Source organism: Fringilla coelebs, assembly GCF_963513975.1.
Source record: "Fringilla coelebs genome assembly, chromosome: 2".
NCBI lineage: Eukaryota > Metazoa > Chordata > Aves > Passeriformes > Fringillidae > Fringilla > Fringilla coelebs.
Genome location: NC_140029.1, coordinates 2,730,170 through 2,744,693, shown reverse-complemented (window position 1 = coordinate 2,744,693; position 14,524 = coordinate 2,730,170). Strand labels below are relative to the sequence as shown.

Below are 14,524 nucleotides of genomic sequence, written 5' to 3'. Positions count from 1 at the left end.
TCACTTTGGTAATACCTAAAGCTTTCTGACAAGCTGCCTGGGGGTCAAGTTTGAGGGGCAAAGGCTTGAAAAGGGAATTGTGCCCCTGTTGTTCAAGCACTGAAGGGTAAGGGAGGAAAGGGGTTGTTTTGAGGAGGTGGAGAGGAGGAACAGGAGCAGAACTCACCTCTCTGTGGAAGTGATGGCCACACTCGAGCTCACAGCAGTCTCTGCTCAGCTCATCATGACAGATGGTGCAGGGATCCTCACTGCAGGCCTGGCCAGGAGAGGAACACTCAGATATTTAAAAAGCAGCAATTAACCAGCACATTCTACTCCATTAACGAGGTCACTAACTTTAACCAAGTCTTGTGAAGCTTTTGTACACAAAATAAACAAGACAATTATTTTTTTTTCCCCCAGGATTATTTCATGTCTGGTACAAAGCACATGGCAACAACTCCACTGAAACAGCAAACTTACAGCACTGTCCTGCTTCCTCCATTTGGCTTTAGGTTTAGCTCCAGCATTGCCCCAGGGCTGCAGGTTTGTGGGGTTTTTACTCGAGGAGGTTTTAGGGGCGGGTGCTGCCCGGGGGGAGCCGGGGCCGCTTCCTTCCATGGGCACTCCCCTGCCCCGTGCTGGGGGAGCAGAGCCTGCGGAATGCAGGGCTCTGCCTGCTGGAGGTGCTGCCTGCACAGGATCAGAAAGGAACTGTGTTCTTGGGGCTGTGCTGCTCCATTTCCCACGGCAGGGAGAGGAGCAGCTGCAGCCCCAGTACCTTCTGCTGCTGGTTCAGGATGAGATCCGTGGCCCGGCTGAGGAGCTCATCAGGGCTCAGGCTGGTCCCATTTCTACTCTGCACCTCCCTGATGGAGGCAAGGAGCTCTGAGCTGCAGGGACAGGAGGGGCAGGGTCAGGGGTGGCCCTGGAGGGCACTGCAGGCTCCCTGTTTGATCCCAGCAGGATCAAAGAGATCAGCTTCCCCAGGAACTGGAGCCTGCTCCCAGTGACTCTCAGTATCCAGGATGAAACCCCTGAACAATCCCCAGAATTATGGAATGGGTTGGGTTGGGAAAGACCTGGAAGCTCATCCCATCCCACCCCTGCCATGGCAGGGACACCTCCCACTGCCCCAATGTCCAACCTGGCCTTGGGCACTGCCAGGGATCCAGGGATGGAATTCCATCCCAGCCCTGCCCACCCTGCCAGGGAACAATTCCTCATTGCCAGGATCCCACCCAGCCCTGCCCTCTGGCACTGGCAGCCATTCCCTGTGTGCTGTCCCTCCTCCCTTGTCAGCAGAACAAAATCAATCCTTCCTGCCCTTCATCCCTGGCTGTCCAGCCCTTGTTTCACAGCACTCCTTCCATCCAGTACCTGCTGCAGTTTGGGAATATACTCTGGAGCTGGGCTAAAATATTTTCAATTCTTTTTGGAAGCTTTTTGTTGTTTGGAATTCCAGAAGGCCTCGGCTGCAGAGCTGAGGGATCTTGGTGGGTCTGGTTGGGCTGGACATGCTGGGAGTTACTTCCAGAAGTGCCTGATGGGCAGGATGGTGAGATTTTAGTGGAATGTGATCCCTCTGGAGCTTTGGCATGTCCTTTCCCAGCTGCAGAAGAAGCCTCAGAGGTGGCAGGTGCTGCCTTAGCTCCCATCTGTGCTTGCAGTGGAGGCTGGGCTGGAGCTTTTCCATCAGAACTGGAGAATGCAGGGAGGGCACTGGGATGTGCAGGTGCTGAGCAATAGGTGACAATGGCAGGGTCACACACGGGAGGTCTGCCTGGCATTGTCTAGGAAACAAACACATTTCACAGGAAACAGTGATTAAAACAAATTCAGCATTTGCAGTGGGAACTGTGGCAGGTTTGGCTGTGCCAGGATCTCAAAGGTGACATCAGCTCATCTTAAAAACTCCCTGACATCAGGGCAGTTGTTTGACCTCATGGTTATTTCTCTTCTAAAAGGTCACTCTGGTGTTACTGCAGAAAAAATAAATTCCAAATGCACAACAAGAGGCACAGAAGTTGCTCTTTCCCAGTAAATTGGTGGTGATTAAGATGTCTCCATATTCTGTGTCAATAAATAGAAAGGACAGACCTAAAAATAAGTTAGGACAGATGTAAAATAATTCCTAAAATGGGGAATTATGCAGGAGAGCAGGAGTGGAACTTGCAGAAGCCCAGAAAAAGTGTAATAACAATCTCAAATATTAGACCAGAGCCCTGAATCTAAATTACACCCAGACAAAAAAAGATAAATATCATAAACTAAGATTTTCCACAGAGAAAAAAAAAAAACACACACAAAAAAAAAAACTTAGAAAGGACCAATTAGAGGGGTCAGAAGTCAGAAGAAACTGCTTTGGTTTGAAGAAAGCATTGGTGGAGCTGTTGGGCCATGAGGAAATATCTGTGAGCAGAATTTCTGGGGCTGTTCTCATTCACCTGGCTGGGAGCTGAGCTCGGTGTTTGCAATCAGTGGCTCACAGAGCTGCAGGAATTCCTTTGGGAAAGCTTCCCCATGGAAAGGGGGCTCAGGCCTTGGAACTGCCCAGGGAGCTCTGCAGTGCCCATCCCTGCAGGTGTGCCCTGGAGGTGGCACTGAGTGCTCTGGGCTGGGGACAGGGTGGGCACTGGGCACAGCTGGCACTGCCTGCGCTGGGAGGGCTTTGCCAGCCCCGGGGATCCTGGGGTTCTGCATAATGGGGCTCATCCCAAGGATTTTGGGGCTGTTCAACCTGGAGAAGGCTCCAGAGAGCTGGAGACAGACTGGGGACAAGGGATGGAGGGACAGGACACAGGGAATGGCCTCGAGCTGGAGGAGGGCAGGGCTGGGTGGGAAACTGGGGATGAGGAATTGTTCCCTGGCAGGGTGGGCAGGGCTGGGATGGAATTCCATCCCTGCATCCCTGGCAGTGCCCAAGGCCAGGCTGGACACTGGGGCTGGAGCAGCCTGGGACAGTGGGAGGTGTCAGGGTTGGAACTGGATGATTTTAATGTCCCTTCCAACCCAAACCATCCTGGAATTCCAGGATTTTGGTGCTACAGGAAGCCTCCAATGGACAAAACCATCAGTGAGTCATTTCCAAGCTTGAACAGCTTGAGCATCTCCAGGAGCTGGGAATGTGCTGCTCCCTGACCCTCCCCAGCTCCATCCCCTGGCTGCAGGGAGAGCTCAGAGCTCAGTGTGGCCAATTCCAGCTCCCCTGGACACCTCCCAGCCAGGCCAAGGGCAGTGCCAGGGGCTGCAGCTGCTCTGGAGGGTGGGACACTCACAACAAACCCCTGGGGCCAAGGAAAATCCACAATTTCCACTTTGCTGAGGCAGTTCCGGGCCCCCTTCTTCACCAGCTCAATCTTCTCTTCATACTCAGCCTGCAGAAGGAAAAGCAACCATCAGCACCTCCACAGCACATCACCCTGAGTGAGCTCCCTCCTCATCAAAAATCACATTTTACAGTCAGCTTCTCACAGGGTTCCCTGCGTTTCTGGGGTTTTTTAAAGAAGTTCCATGGATTTTGAAAGGTCACCAACAAAAATAACAGACTTGGGAATGTGGTGGAGTGGTTTGGAATGGGAGCAAATCTAGGGAAGTGATGCAAAAATCTCAAAACTAAATTAAAATTAAATATTAAAATTCATAAAATTCAAATTAAAGAACCAAAACCATTACTGGCTGGGACACAATTTTGAAGCAAGTGCATAAAGAGCAGATTTTTGCCTTTAAAAAAATTAATATATCCACTAGAAATTACCAGCCTGGATTCCAAACTGCCTCTTTCTTTTGTAATTCAAAAAATTCCCCTCAGCATCTGGAGGAGAAGCTGCTGGTGTTTTAAAAAACAAAGTTATTTAATGCTTTCATTTCCAAAATTCAATTGAGAAGGTGGTGGAGAGAAATGAAGTTTTACCTCGACTTTTTCCAGTTGTTTCTTAACATCTGAAATAAATATTTCCCAGGAATCAATCTGGGACTTCGACACAGGAGCTGCTGACAGTGAGCTGCTGGAATATTGAGGATTCACAGTTAAAATTCCAACATTCCCATCATTTTAAAGACCAGTTCCTGCCTCAAAAATTAATCCCACTTCAAGTTTTCAAGAGATTTCAGGTTAAAATCAGTTACACTGCCCTTTTCCAGGGATACTGGGCAGGAATAACAATTACAATTACAATTATTATTATTATTGTTATTATCCACCCAGATAAGGATGAGACTCAATTTTCAGCTAAATTTTGTTTGGGGTGATATTATTTACCCCCAACTCAGTGCACTTTTATACTACTACTACTATTATTATTGTTATATTTTATATAAATACTATATATTCAATATAACCACATAAAATAAAAATTATAGTTGATATAATTATAGAATATAAAATAAATATAATATAGTAAATAATTAGCAATTAATCCCAGTTAAAGTTCTCAAGTATAGTAAATACTATATAGTAAATATTAAATATATAAATATATAGTAAAAATATATAAATATATAAAGTAAATAATTAACAATTAATCCCAGTTAAAAGTTTTGAAGGGATTTCAGGTTAAAATCAGCCATTTTCCAGGGATACTGGACAGGAATAATTGTAGTAATAATAATAATGAGGATGAGGAAGAGGAGAAGAAGAAGGAGAAGGAGAGGAAGGAGAAGGAGAAGGAGAAAAAGAAGAAGGAGAAAAAGAAGAAGGAGAAAAAGAGAAGAAGAAAAAGAGAAGAACAAAAATAAGAAGAAAAAGAAGAAATTATATAATTAATAATGATGGAATTACATATTATTATTATTATTACTACTATTATTATTATTGCTACTACTACTATTATTATTATTACTACTAGCACTAGTACCCAGATAATCTGATTTTCCCAGCTCAGAAAGACACAAGGATAAGGATGAAATTCAATTTTCAGCTGAATTTTGTTTGGGGCAATATTATTTACCCCCAACTCTGTGCACTTTTATACTACTACTACTACTGTTATTATATTTAATATAAATATTATATATTCACTCTAACTACAGAAAATAAAAGCTACAGTTGATATAAATATAGAATATTAAAGAAATATGATGTAGTAAATAATAAGCAGGAGCAGTGGGATTCCTGCTGGGAACTGCCAGTACCTGCTCAGTGCCTTCAGCATCCTCAGATTTCCTTCTGCCTTGGCAATGGTGCAGCTGAGCTTCCAGGCTTCAGTTTCCTTCCAGGTCTGGAGCACTGAGACCTGGGACAAAAAAAAAGAACAAAATTAAACAAAACAAAACAAACAAGCAGGCAAAACAAAACAAAACAAAACAAAAACAAAAAAACACACAAAAAAACAAAACAGAAAAAAACCCCAAAACAACCAACAAAACAAATTTTAAAAAAAACCCACCACAAAAAAAACCCCAAATAACACAAACCTCCCAAAAAAAGGACACAAAAAAAATCCCCCAAAAAAGGACAGAAAAAAAATCCCCCCAAAAAACCACCAAAACAACCACCAAGACTAAGTTAAAAAAACCAAGGAAAAAAGGGGTAAAACCTTAAACTGTGTTTTAATAAGAATTTAATTGAAGAATTTAATTGAAGAATTTAATTGAAGAATTAAAATTGAGCGAGAATTTCAGATTTAACAAGAGTTTGAGGATGCAAAGTGCACACACTGCTGCAGCAGTGAGGAATTTTCAAGTGGAGTTTCCCTCCTTGGCTTTTCCAATATTTAATCAACATTTTTGATATCATTTCCCCACCTCCAACCAGCACAACCCCAGCTGCAACAAAAGGTTTTTAAGGATATTTTTGGGTTTTTTTGTACCTCTGCTAAAACAGCTCTTTTCTCACACTCCTGGCTGTCATCCTGACTCTTTTTTATCAGCTCTTCCAATTTGCTTTTCTCATTAGCAAATTTATTACTGTGAAAGAAAAAAAAATGAAATATTTGAGTAACATTCAGAGCAGAGCAGTATTTAAAATTGATGCCATTTTAGGGTTTTTTTACAGCTCCTCAGTGTTAGGTAATCAAGGGAAATGTATGAAAGGATGATTTTATTTATTCTAAATATGAATATTTATTCATGGCAAGTAAAAGCAAACTAAGAGTAAGAAATTTGGGTTAAAGTCCTGATTTTCCCCTAAGCCTTCACCCAGACTGAGGCAGAAAAATATAAATATTGCTGGAAGGGACAGCAGTTTTACCTGGTATCCAGAAATTTATTTAAACTTGCATTATATTGCTTTTCCTTCTCATCAATGGTCTTCAAATACCTACAGGAATGGAATGAAACATTAATTGAGCTTGTTGTGGAGAAGGTTTATTGGCAAAACTGGGAACTGTTCCTGTAGAAGCACCAGGACAATCTGTGGGGTTTAGATCCTCTTTAATCCCTGAGGAATGATGGAATTCCACTCCCTGAGGAGTGGAAATAAATGATCTTTAAGGTCTCTCCCAACCCAAACTATTCTAAATTCTATTCTAAATCCATTTAAATGGATTCTATTCTAAATACATTGAAATTTATTGCTAATAAAGTTCAGTGATTAAGATAAAACCAGGCTGATGATTTTTCAGGAAAGATTTGGCCCAAACTATTTCAGAAAAAACAAAGATAAAATATGAAAGCAAGATAAAACTATTAAAGATAAAACAAAGGCATTCAAGGACCAAAGTCTGTGCTCTCTAGACTGAGAGAACATTAAAATACAGAAGGAATTGTCAAATCTGATTAGGAGAATTATTGCTAAATCAGTTTCTTCAGTTATCTAAAAGCTATTTTAGATGTTTGCCTGTAATTTGCCAAAAAATTCAAAATAAGAAAGTGGCCATGTCCATATTCCAGCCTAATATTGGGAGAAAATGTCTGGCTGGTTTCACAGCCATGGATTCAATTTCCTTAATCTGAATTTTTCAGACTGTCAGAATGAGGGGATGTAAATCTATTTCCAGCTGTACCTCTCATTGGTGTCTGAGTGTTTTTTAGCTGTGCCCCTCAGGGCTTTTAAATTCTCTCGATTTTCTTTCTTCTCCTGCTGCCATTTCTTCATTTGTGCTTCTGAGTCTTGGTGGAACCAATCCAGCTCATTCTGGGACACCTGGGGGCAGAAAAGAAAACTTCATTTCTGAAAACTGTGGTTTATTCAGGTAAAAGCTGGAGCAGACTGAGGATCTCTGACTCTTACTTACAATACTCCAACAGTGACTCAACCAAAACCAACAAGAACTATCACATTAGCAATAACCATAAATAAACAAGATAAAAAAACCCCAAACTTTTCAGGGTTTTGAGTCAGTACCTAATATCCTTTAGATGAAACAAATCAACAATAAACAATCTAACACAGCTCAGTAAACCAGTTCATGTTACAACTATTCAAAACACAAACCAAACACCACTGTGATTTCTCACACCCTTTAACCAAACAATTCAAATTTACTAACAGCCACAAGCACTCTGCCCTGAATTAGAAGAAGTACTTTGTATCTACAAAATAAATTCCTAATTACTGTTCAAAATCCCAAAGCAGGGATCAGTCAGGGAATGCTGGAAAGGCTGGGGTGGACAAAAATGTATCAACAATATATATATATAAAATATTATAGATATATATATAGACATATGAACAATAAACAATCTAACACAGCTCAGTAAAACAGTTCATATTACACCTATAAAAAACACAAAACCAAACACCACTGTGATTTCTCACACACTTTAACCAAACAATTCAAATTTACTAACAGCCACAAGCACTCTGCCCTGAATGAGAAGAACTACTTTATATCTACAAAATAAATTCCTAATTACTGTTCAAAATCCCAAAGCAGGGATCAGTCAGGGAATGCTGGAAAGGCTGGGGTGGGGAGGATAAAAACTTATCAACCATATATATATAAAATATTATATATATAAACATATCAACAATAAACAATCTAACACACCTCAGTAAACCAGTTCATGTTACAGTTCTACAAAACACAAACCAAACATCACTCTGACTTCTCACACCCTTTAACCAAACAACTCACATTTACTAACAGCCACAAGCACTCTGCCCTGAATGAGAAGAACTACTTTATATCTACAAAACAAATTCCTAATCACTGTTCAAAATCCCAAATCAGGGCTCAGTCAGGGAATGCTGGAAAGGCTGGGTGGGGAGGACACCTCCCACCATCCAAGCCCCTCGGACACTCCAGGGATTCCCCAGCCTCTGCTCCATGGGGAAAAGCTTTACCTCAGTCTCTTCAATACTTTTTTTCAGCAGCTCTTCCAAAGCAGCAATTTCCTCCAGGCTCCTGCTCTGGGACTGCTCAAATTTCTCCTCTGCTTCTCTGAGTTGTTCTTGCAGGACCTGGTGCTCCTTTTCCACACGGAGAATATCTCCCTGGAAATTAATCAGTTACAGAAACCAGCCTGATGATGCCTGCTCCCAGTTCAAAGGTCACATTTTCTCACTTTTATCTCCTGCTGCAGACATAAACCTGCCATTAACACCACTCTGAACTGTCTCCATGCCCAAATGGAATATTTAAATGCAGGTTTTGAGAGAGGAAACACCTCAAACATTCAACATCTGAATAGCTTAGAATAAAAATGTCACTGACACATTTTCTGGAAAAATCCTTTTGCCAGGATTTCTTCTCCTGGGAAGCTGAGAAGCCTCAGAGAAAAATGAAAACAATAATTATCTGCTTGCTTCTCCTGTGTTTGCTGCTTTGGAATGTGATTTGGACATTGTTTACCAACTGGTCATGTTTGATTGGTTTGATGTGAATTGTTTTTAATTAATGACCAATCACAGCCAGCTGTGTGAGACTCTGAGGAGTCAGTCATGAGTTTTCCATTCTCATTCTTGTTTAGCCTTCTGTCTGTATCCTTTCATATAATATAATATAATATAATATAATATAATATAATATAATATAATATAATATAATATAATATAATATAATATAATATAATATAATATAATATAATATAATATAATATAATATAATATAATATAATATAATATAATATAATATAATACTATATCATATCATGTCATGTCATATTACATCATATTATATTACATATATTACATATATTATATTATACATATAATATAATAATATACCTATTATATTATATTATATTATATTATATTATATTATATTATATTATATTATATTAATCAGCCTTCTGAGAACATGGAGTCAGATTCTCAATTCCTCCTTGGTCCTGGGGATGTCACAAACTCGATATAAAACAATCAGAACAAATATCAAATATCACAGCAAAGCTCAAAAATCAGTTCCTTGTGAGGCTGGGTGATGTTTCCAGAACACCACAGAACACAGACACATCCAAAGAACCCAAAATACAAAATCTCTGTAAAAACCTGCCATTTTTACAGAACTTTCATTACTTCACTGTTCAGTTTTTGGGCATTCCTTTAACCTCCCTCATGAGAAATGTCAACCAGGATGCAGGAACTTACCTGTTGATTTTCAAATGGATGGAAAGGCAAAGTATTGGTTTCCCTATCAGCAACTTCCTGATTTACCTAGAACACAAAAAAAAAAAAAAATCGAATTTAATTTAAAATCTTCTCAGTTCCTGGATGAGCTGCTCTGGTTTGGAGCTTTTATACCTCACTGAGGGATTTATAAACCCAACTCTAATCCAGGCCTATAAATGTTTTAGGAAAACATTGTGGAGGTGTTTCTGAAAGGGATTTATTTTTTCTTTCCCTGATTTCATTGACCACAAGCGATTCGAGGGAGTTCTGTGGGTCTTTAAACAAAGCCATGCTCTAAATGTCTGAAAAATGAAAAATGAATTTGAGGAAGTGTCTCACCCTCCTAGAGAGTGAGAGGGTCCCCCCTGAGCCTCCTCCACAAATCCAAATCCTCAAATGTTGTGGAAGTGAAAATAAATCCCTGAACTCATCACAAAAGGAAAAAAAAAAAATAACAACACAGAATGACTTTGCTTCATCTCTAAAGTGAAGCTGAAACTTTGGTGCAGCAGTTCCTGTGAGACAGCCAGGGAAAAAAGAGCAGCAAAAACTTCAAGAATTGCAAATGAGAAATGAGGAATCACAGAAAGTTCTCAGGAATCCTGGAATGGTTTGGGTTGGAAGGGACCTTAAAACTCATCCAGTGCCACCCCTGCCACGTGGAAAGGTTTAATTTTAGTTCATTAACTGGGCCTGGAATCTGGGATGAAAACAAGGATGGGAGAGCTCTACACCAGAGATGCAACATGGATTTTTAGCAGGAATCTTGTAGGGAGAGGAAGGAGATGCAAACCTTAATTAGGCATGGAAGGGATCTTAAAATCTTCCATGGCAGGGACACCTCCCACTGTGCCAAGCCCAGTGTCCAGCCTGGCCTTGGGCACTGCCAGGGATGCAGGGATGGAATTCCATCCCAGCCCTGCCCACCCTGCCAGGGAACAATTCCTCATTCCCAGGATCCCACCCAGCCCTGCCCTCTGGCAGTTTGAAACCATTCCCCCTTGTCCTGTCACTCTCTGTCCATATAAAAGTGCCTCTTCCTCCTTTTTAAAACCTCTTTTGAACACTGGAACAGGCTCTAAGGTCACCCCAAAGCTTCTCCTGTGCAGGTGAGCAATGCCAGCTGTGCCAGCCTTTCCTCCCAGCAGAGGAATATCCTAAAACTCATCCTGGTGGCCATAAAATCTCTCCAGCATCGTTCCCCTCCTTACCTGAACAGCCACCATCCTGGTGTGAGGGCTGCTCTTCATCCCAGCATTATTTTTTCTTCCTTTTTCATTTTTAACACATTTACCACCCTCAGCTTCACCGGAGCCGTTTGGAGAAGCAGAATCCTTTTTATCCGAGTCCTCCCAGGGCCCTCTGTGCTCCTGGATCCCGGCTGGCACAAACCCCCCAGGGCTGTATTTCCCAGCTGGAATTTGCAGGTTTCCCTGAGGAGCTGCAGGATCAGCATAAATAAACCCAGCCTGGGCCAGGGGCAATATTCCATACGGACACCCCCAGGAGCACTGAGGCACAAACACGGCCGGGCCTGCGGCCTGGAAGCCATTCACTAAAACACCCGAAAATGGAGCCTGGCTCTTCATGGAATCAACATTTCCACTGCCCAGAGGACTGCCAGGAGCACAGGGAGCAGGGAAGGAGCAGGGAAAATATTGCTGGCTGGGATAATCGGGTAAATCAGGAGCTGCTGCCAAAGGGGAATCCTGAGGGTACGAGAGGGGCTTGAACTCCTGGGCGTAGGGATTCAAGGGCAGCTTGCTGTGGGAAGAATTCTCCTGGAATTCCCCAGCTGGATTTTCCTTTTTATCCCCATTTCTGCTTGGATTTCCCTCAAAAAGGGCCGAGTGCTTCCTGAGGCCGATCAGGTTGTCCCGCACGATGAAACGAGGCGATTTCAGCAGGAAGGGCTCCAGGCCGCCGGCGTCCTCCACCACCTTCCGAGTCTCCTCAGGGAAATTCTCGTATTCCCCAACCAGTAATTTATTATTAATTTCCAGAGGACCATGTTCTTCCAAGATTTGAGAGAAATAACTTTAAAAAAAAAAAAAAAAGAATTGATGAATTGCTATAATTAATTCCAGTTTTTAATCCATTCCTTCCACCACCTTCCGAGTCTCCTCAGGGAAATTCTCGTATTCCCCAACCAGTAATTTATTATTAATTTCCAGAGGACCATGTTCTTCCAAGATTTGAGAGAAATAACTTTAAAAAAAAAAAAAAAAAAGAATTGCTGAATTGCTATAATTAATTCCAGTTTTTAATCCATTCCTTCCATCCGTTCTTTCACGGACACGCTACACCCACCAGGATTCCGATTAATCCAAAAAATTATTAAAATTATCAACCCCCTGAATTATTAAAATCCCACCCCCTGAAGCTCCTAAACACAGAAATTTATACTCACTCATATAAATTCTCAGAGATTGGATCTGGATTATTATTATTATTCATGTGATAATTGTTACTATTTGAAATATTATAGCGAGCTTCGAATTCCTCCAGTTGCTCCTGGAGATATTCTGGGATTACAAAGGGATTTTCATTTGGAAAATCTCTGTACCTTAAAAATCAGGAAAAAAAAAAAATCAAGTTAAGCCAGCCTTGGTGTTTTTAAGGGATTCTTCTCCCACAGTTTAGAGTTTGGGCAATGAAAGCAGAATCAAATACTCACAAATTATTTTCTTCTATAAATATCTTCTCTTCTTCTCGTGGTGCTGTACTAACTCCACTGGATAATACTAAAATAGACTAATTAAAAAGAGATTTCTTTGAGTTTTTACCTCACAAAAACTCATGTAACATAATCCACTGCAAAGACCAGGAGTAACTTATTTACATTGAATTTTGTTATTTAAATCATCGTGTTCATAATGAACACGATGATTTAAATAACAAAATTCAATGTAAACAAGTTTTCAGGTAAAATTATCAGGTAAAATTATCAATGCTAAGCCACAGCAAGAAAATTCTTAATTTAATGTTATTAATTCCTTCTTTTGACCTTATCTGGGAAAAAAAAAAAGATATATTCAACTCCAAATCCCTCTTTTTTTAAGAGTTTCATCAAAATTTAATTAAACTTTCCTTAAAATTTGAGGCTGTAACAAATTTATCCCAAGCTGGAGTTATCCCTAATTCCACATGTGACTCTGGTTGTTATTATACTGTACCATTATAGACATTTTAGTTGTCTTTATTTTTATGACCTAATAATTCAGAAATACACAAATAAATGCACCCAAGTCAGAAAAATAAATCCTGAGGAAAAAATGTGAAGTTTACTCTTGAAATTCCAGAAAAATGATAAAGAGGTGAGAGCATGAGGTTTTCAATATAGCAAAATCCTCCAAAAGGCAGCAGAAATTTCAGGCAGAATAATATTCCAATAAAATCTATAAAATAACGAATAATTAATAACATTCCTGAGCATCAAATGGAATTTTTGAACCAAATTCTTATTTTCCCACATGAAAAATTAAAATCTCAACAATAATTCAGAATTAAGCCAGTGGAAGGTGCCTCCAGTCAGAGCCAAAGTTAGCCATAAATAAATGTAAAAATAGCTGTTATACTGATAAATTTTAACAAAATGGTATCATTTCAATCTTAACAACTTAATTTTCCTTCAGGAAAAGCCATTTCACCACTGAGCCTCCTCAGGGTGTTTACAAAAACAGCTCCCATCCACCTGAATGCCAGAAATTCTACAAAAATCCCAATTTTGAGGTGGGTTTTCAGTAGTGAATAAATGGTACCTGCTTGGTAAAAGCTGCTTGAGCAGCTCCCAAAGTTACTGACCTTTGAATCTTTCAAATTCTTCTTCCTGTTTTTGTTTTTAACTTTGATTTCATTATTCTGAAACAGAAAATAAAATGAAGGCACAGGATTGGCAAATGTTGCTTCAGTTTTCCAAGAAAGACAAAGATGAAGGGACTGAAATTTGAATTATTCTTGAACAGGATTGGGATTACAGAAGAACAGAATAATTCCAGGTTATTTTAACACTGAAATCAAAGCAGTTTCCTTGTGCTGGTTTTTATTTCACTCTTGGATTTTCCCAATTCATCAAATGAAAAAGAAAAAAAAAAAATCTGCATTTTATTCATGTGCACATTTAAAAATCTGAATTTTATTAATGTATTAACCTTGAAAATTCTGCATTTCATTAATGTGGAGACTTTTAAAAAAATCTGCATTTCATTAACATGTGCATTAAAAAGTCTGCATTTTATTAATGTGCACATTAAAAGTTCTGCATGTAATTAATGTGTAGATGTTAAAAAAATCTGCAATTCATTAAGATGTACATTAAAAATTCTGCATTTCACTGACATATACATTTAAAATTCACCATTTTATTAGAGTACACTTTAAAATTCTGCATTTTGTTATTATGTACATTAAAAAGCCTGCATTTAATCATTGTGCACATTAAAAATTCTGATTCCTATTAATGTGTGCATTAAAAACTGTGTTCTATTAATATGTGCATTTAAAATTCTGCATTTTATTAATTTGCAAAAAAAAAATTCTGCATTTTCTTAATACGTACATTACTTAACTCTAAAGCTTTATTCTGAAACAAAAATAAATTTTGGATTTGTCAAGGGAAATTTAACTGCAGACAAGAACTTCAAATGAGGGTGCCTCAAAACACAAAATTAACTGAAATCCAAACTCTATTTTTGATTGTTAGGATGGATTTTAATGATGACACCAATCAAAAAGTGATTCAGAATGAAGCACACTTGGAAAATTATTATTAAATAATTCAAATATCAAAAAATTTAAGAAAAGGGAGCTAAAACAAGACATTTGAACTCCAGTAAGTCTGAAGGACCAGGCTTCAAAATAATTCCTTTTCTAAAATAGAAAAAAGTTCTTTTTGAGCTGAGGCCAAAGAGAAATGAAATTCACTTACTGATAAATTCTCATTTCCCTGCTTCTTTAATATAATGGTTGGATCATCTGTGGAAAGGAAAAAAGTCATGGTGATTGATGGAAATAACAATATTTTAATTAATTCACAATTTAACTGTGAAGTGA

At 39.5% G+C, this 14,524-nt stretch overlaps 1 protein-coding gene across 1 annotated transcript in view; it reads right to left on the bottom strand.

Annotated features, from left to right (window-relative positions):
• The window catches only part of TTC3 (tetratricopeptide repeat domain 3), a 62,451-nt gene that overhangs the window by 475 nt on the left and 47,452 nt on the right, over positions 1-14,524 (bottom strand). Inside the window, exons 30-46 of the mRNA XM_084226024.1 lie at positions 14,400-14,446; positions 13,277-13,333; positions 12,150-12,226; positions 11,883-12,032; positions 10,684-11,509; positions 9,452-9,517; positions 8,207-8,356; positions 6,924-7,063; positions 6,170-6,238; positions 5,790-5,886; positions 5,113-5,213; positions 3,893-3,986; positions 3,258-3,356; positions 1,360-1,772; positions 761-872; positions 463-672; positions 167-256 (exon numbers count right to left, since the gene is read on the bottom strand). Coding sequence (XP_084082150.1) covers positions 167-256; positions 463-672; positions 761-872; positions 1,360-1,772; positions 3,258-3,356; positions 3,893-3,986; positions 5,113-5,213; positions 5,790-5,886; positions 6,170-6,238; positions 6,924-7,063; positions 8,207-8,356; positions 9,452-9,517; positions 10,684-11,509; positions 11,883-12,032; positions 12,150-12,226; positions 13,277-13,333; positions 14,400-14,446 — 2,798 coding nt within the window. The remainder of the gene's footprint in view (positions 1-166; positions 257-462; positions 673-760; positions 873-1,359; positions 1,773-3,257; positions 3,357-3,892; positions 3,987-5,112; positions 5,214-5,789; positions 5,887-6,169; positions 6,239-6,923; positions 7,064-8,206; positions 8,357-9,451; positions 9,518-10,683; positions 11,510-11,882; positions 12,033-12,149; positions 12,227-13,276; positions 13,334-14,399; positions 14,447-14,524) is intronic.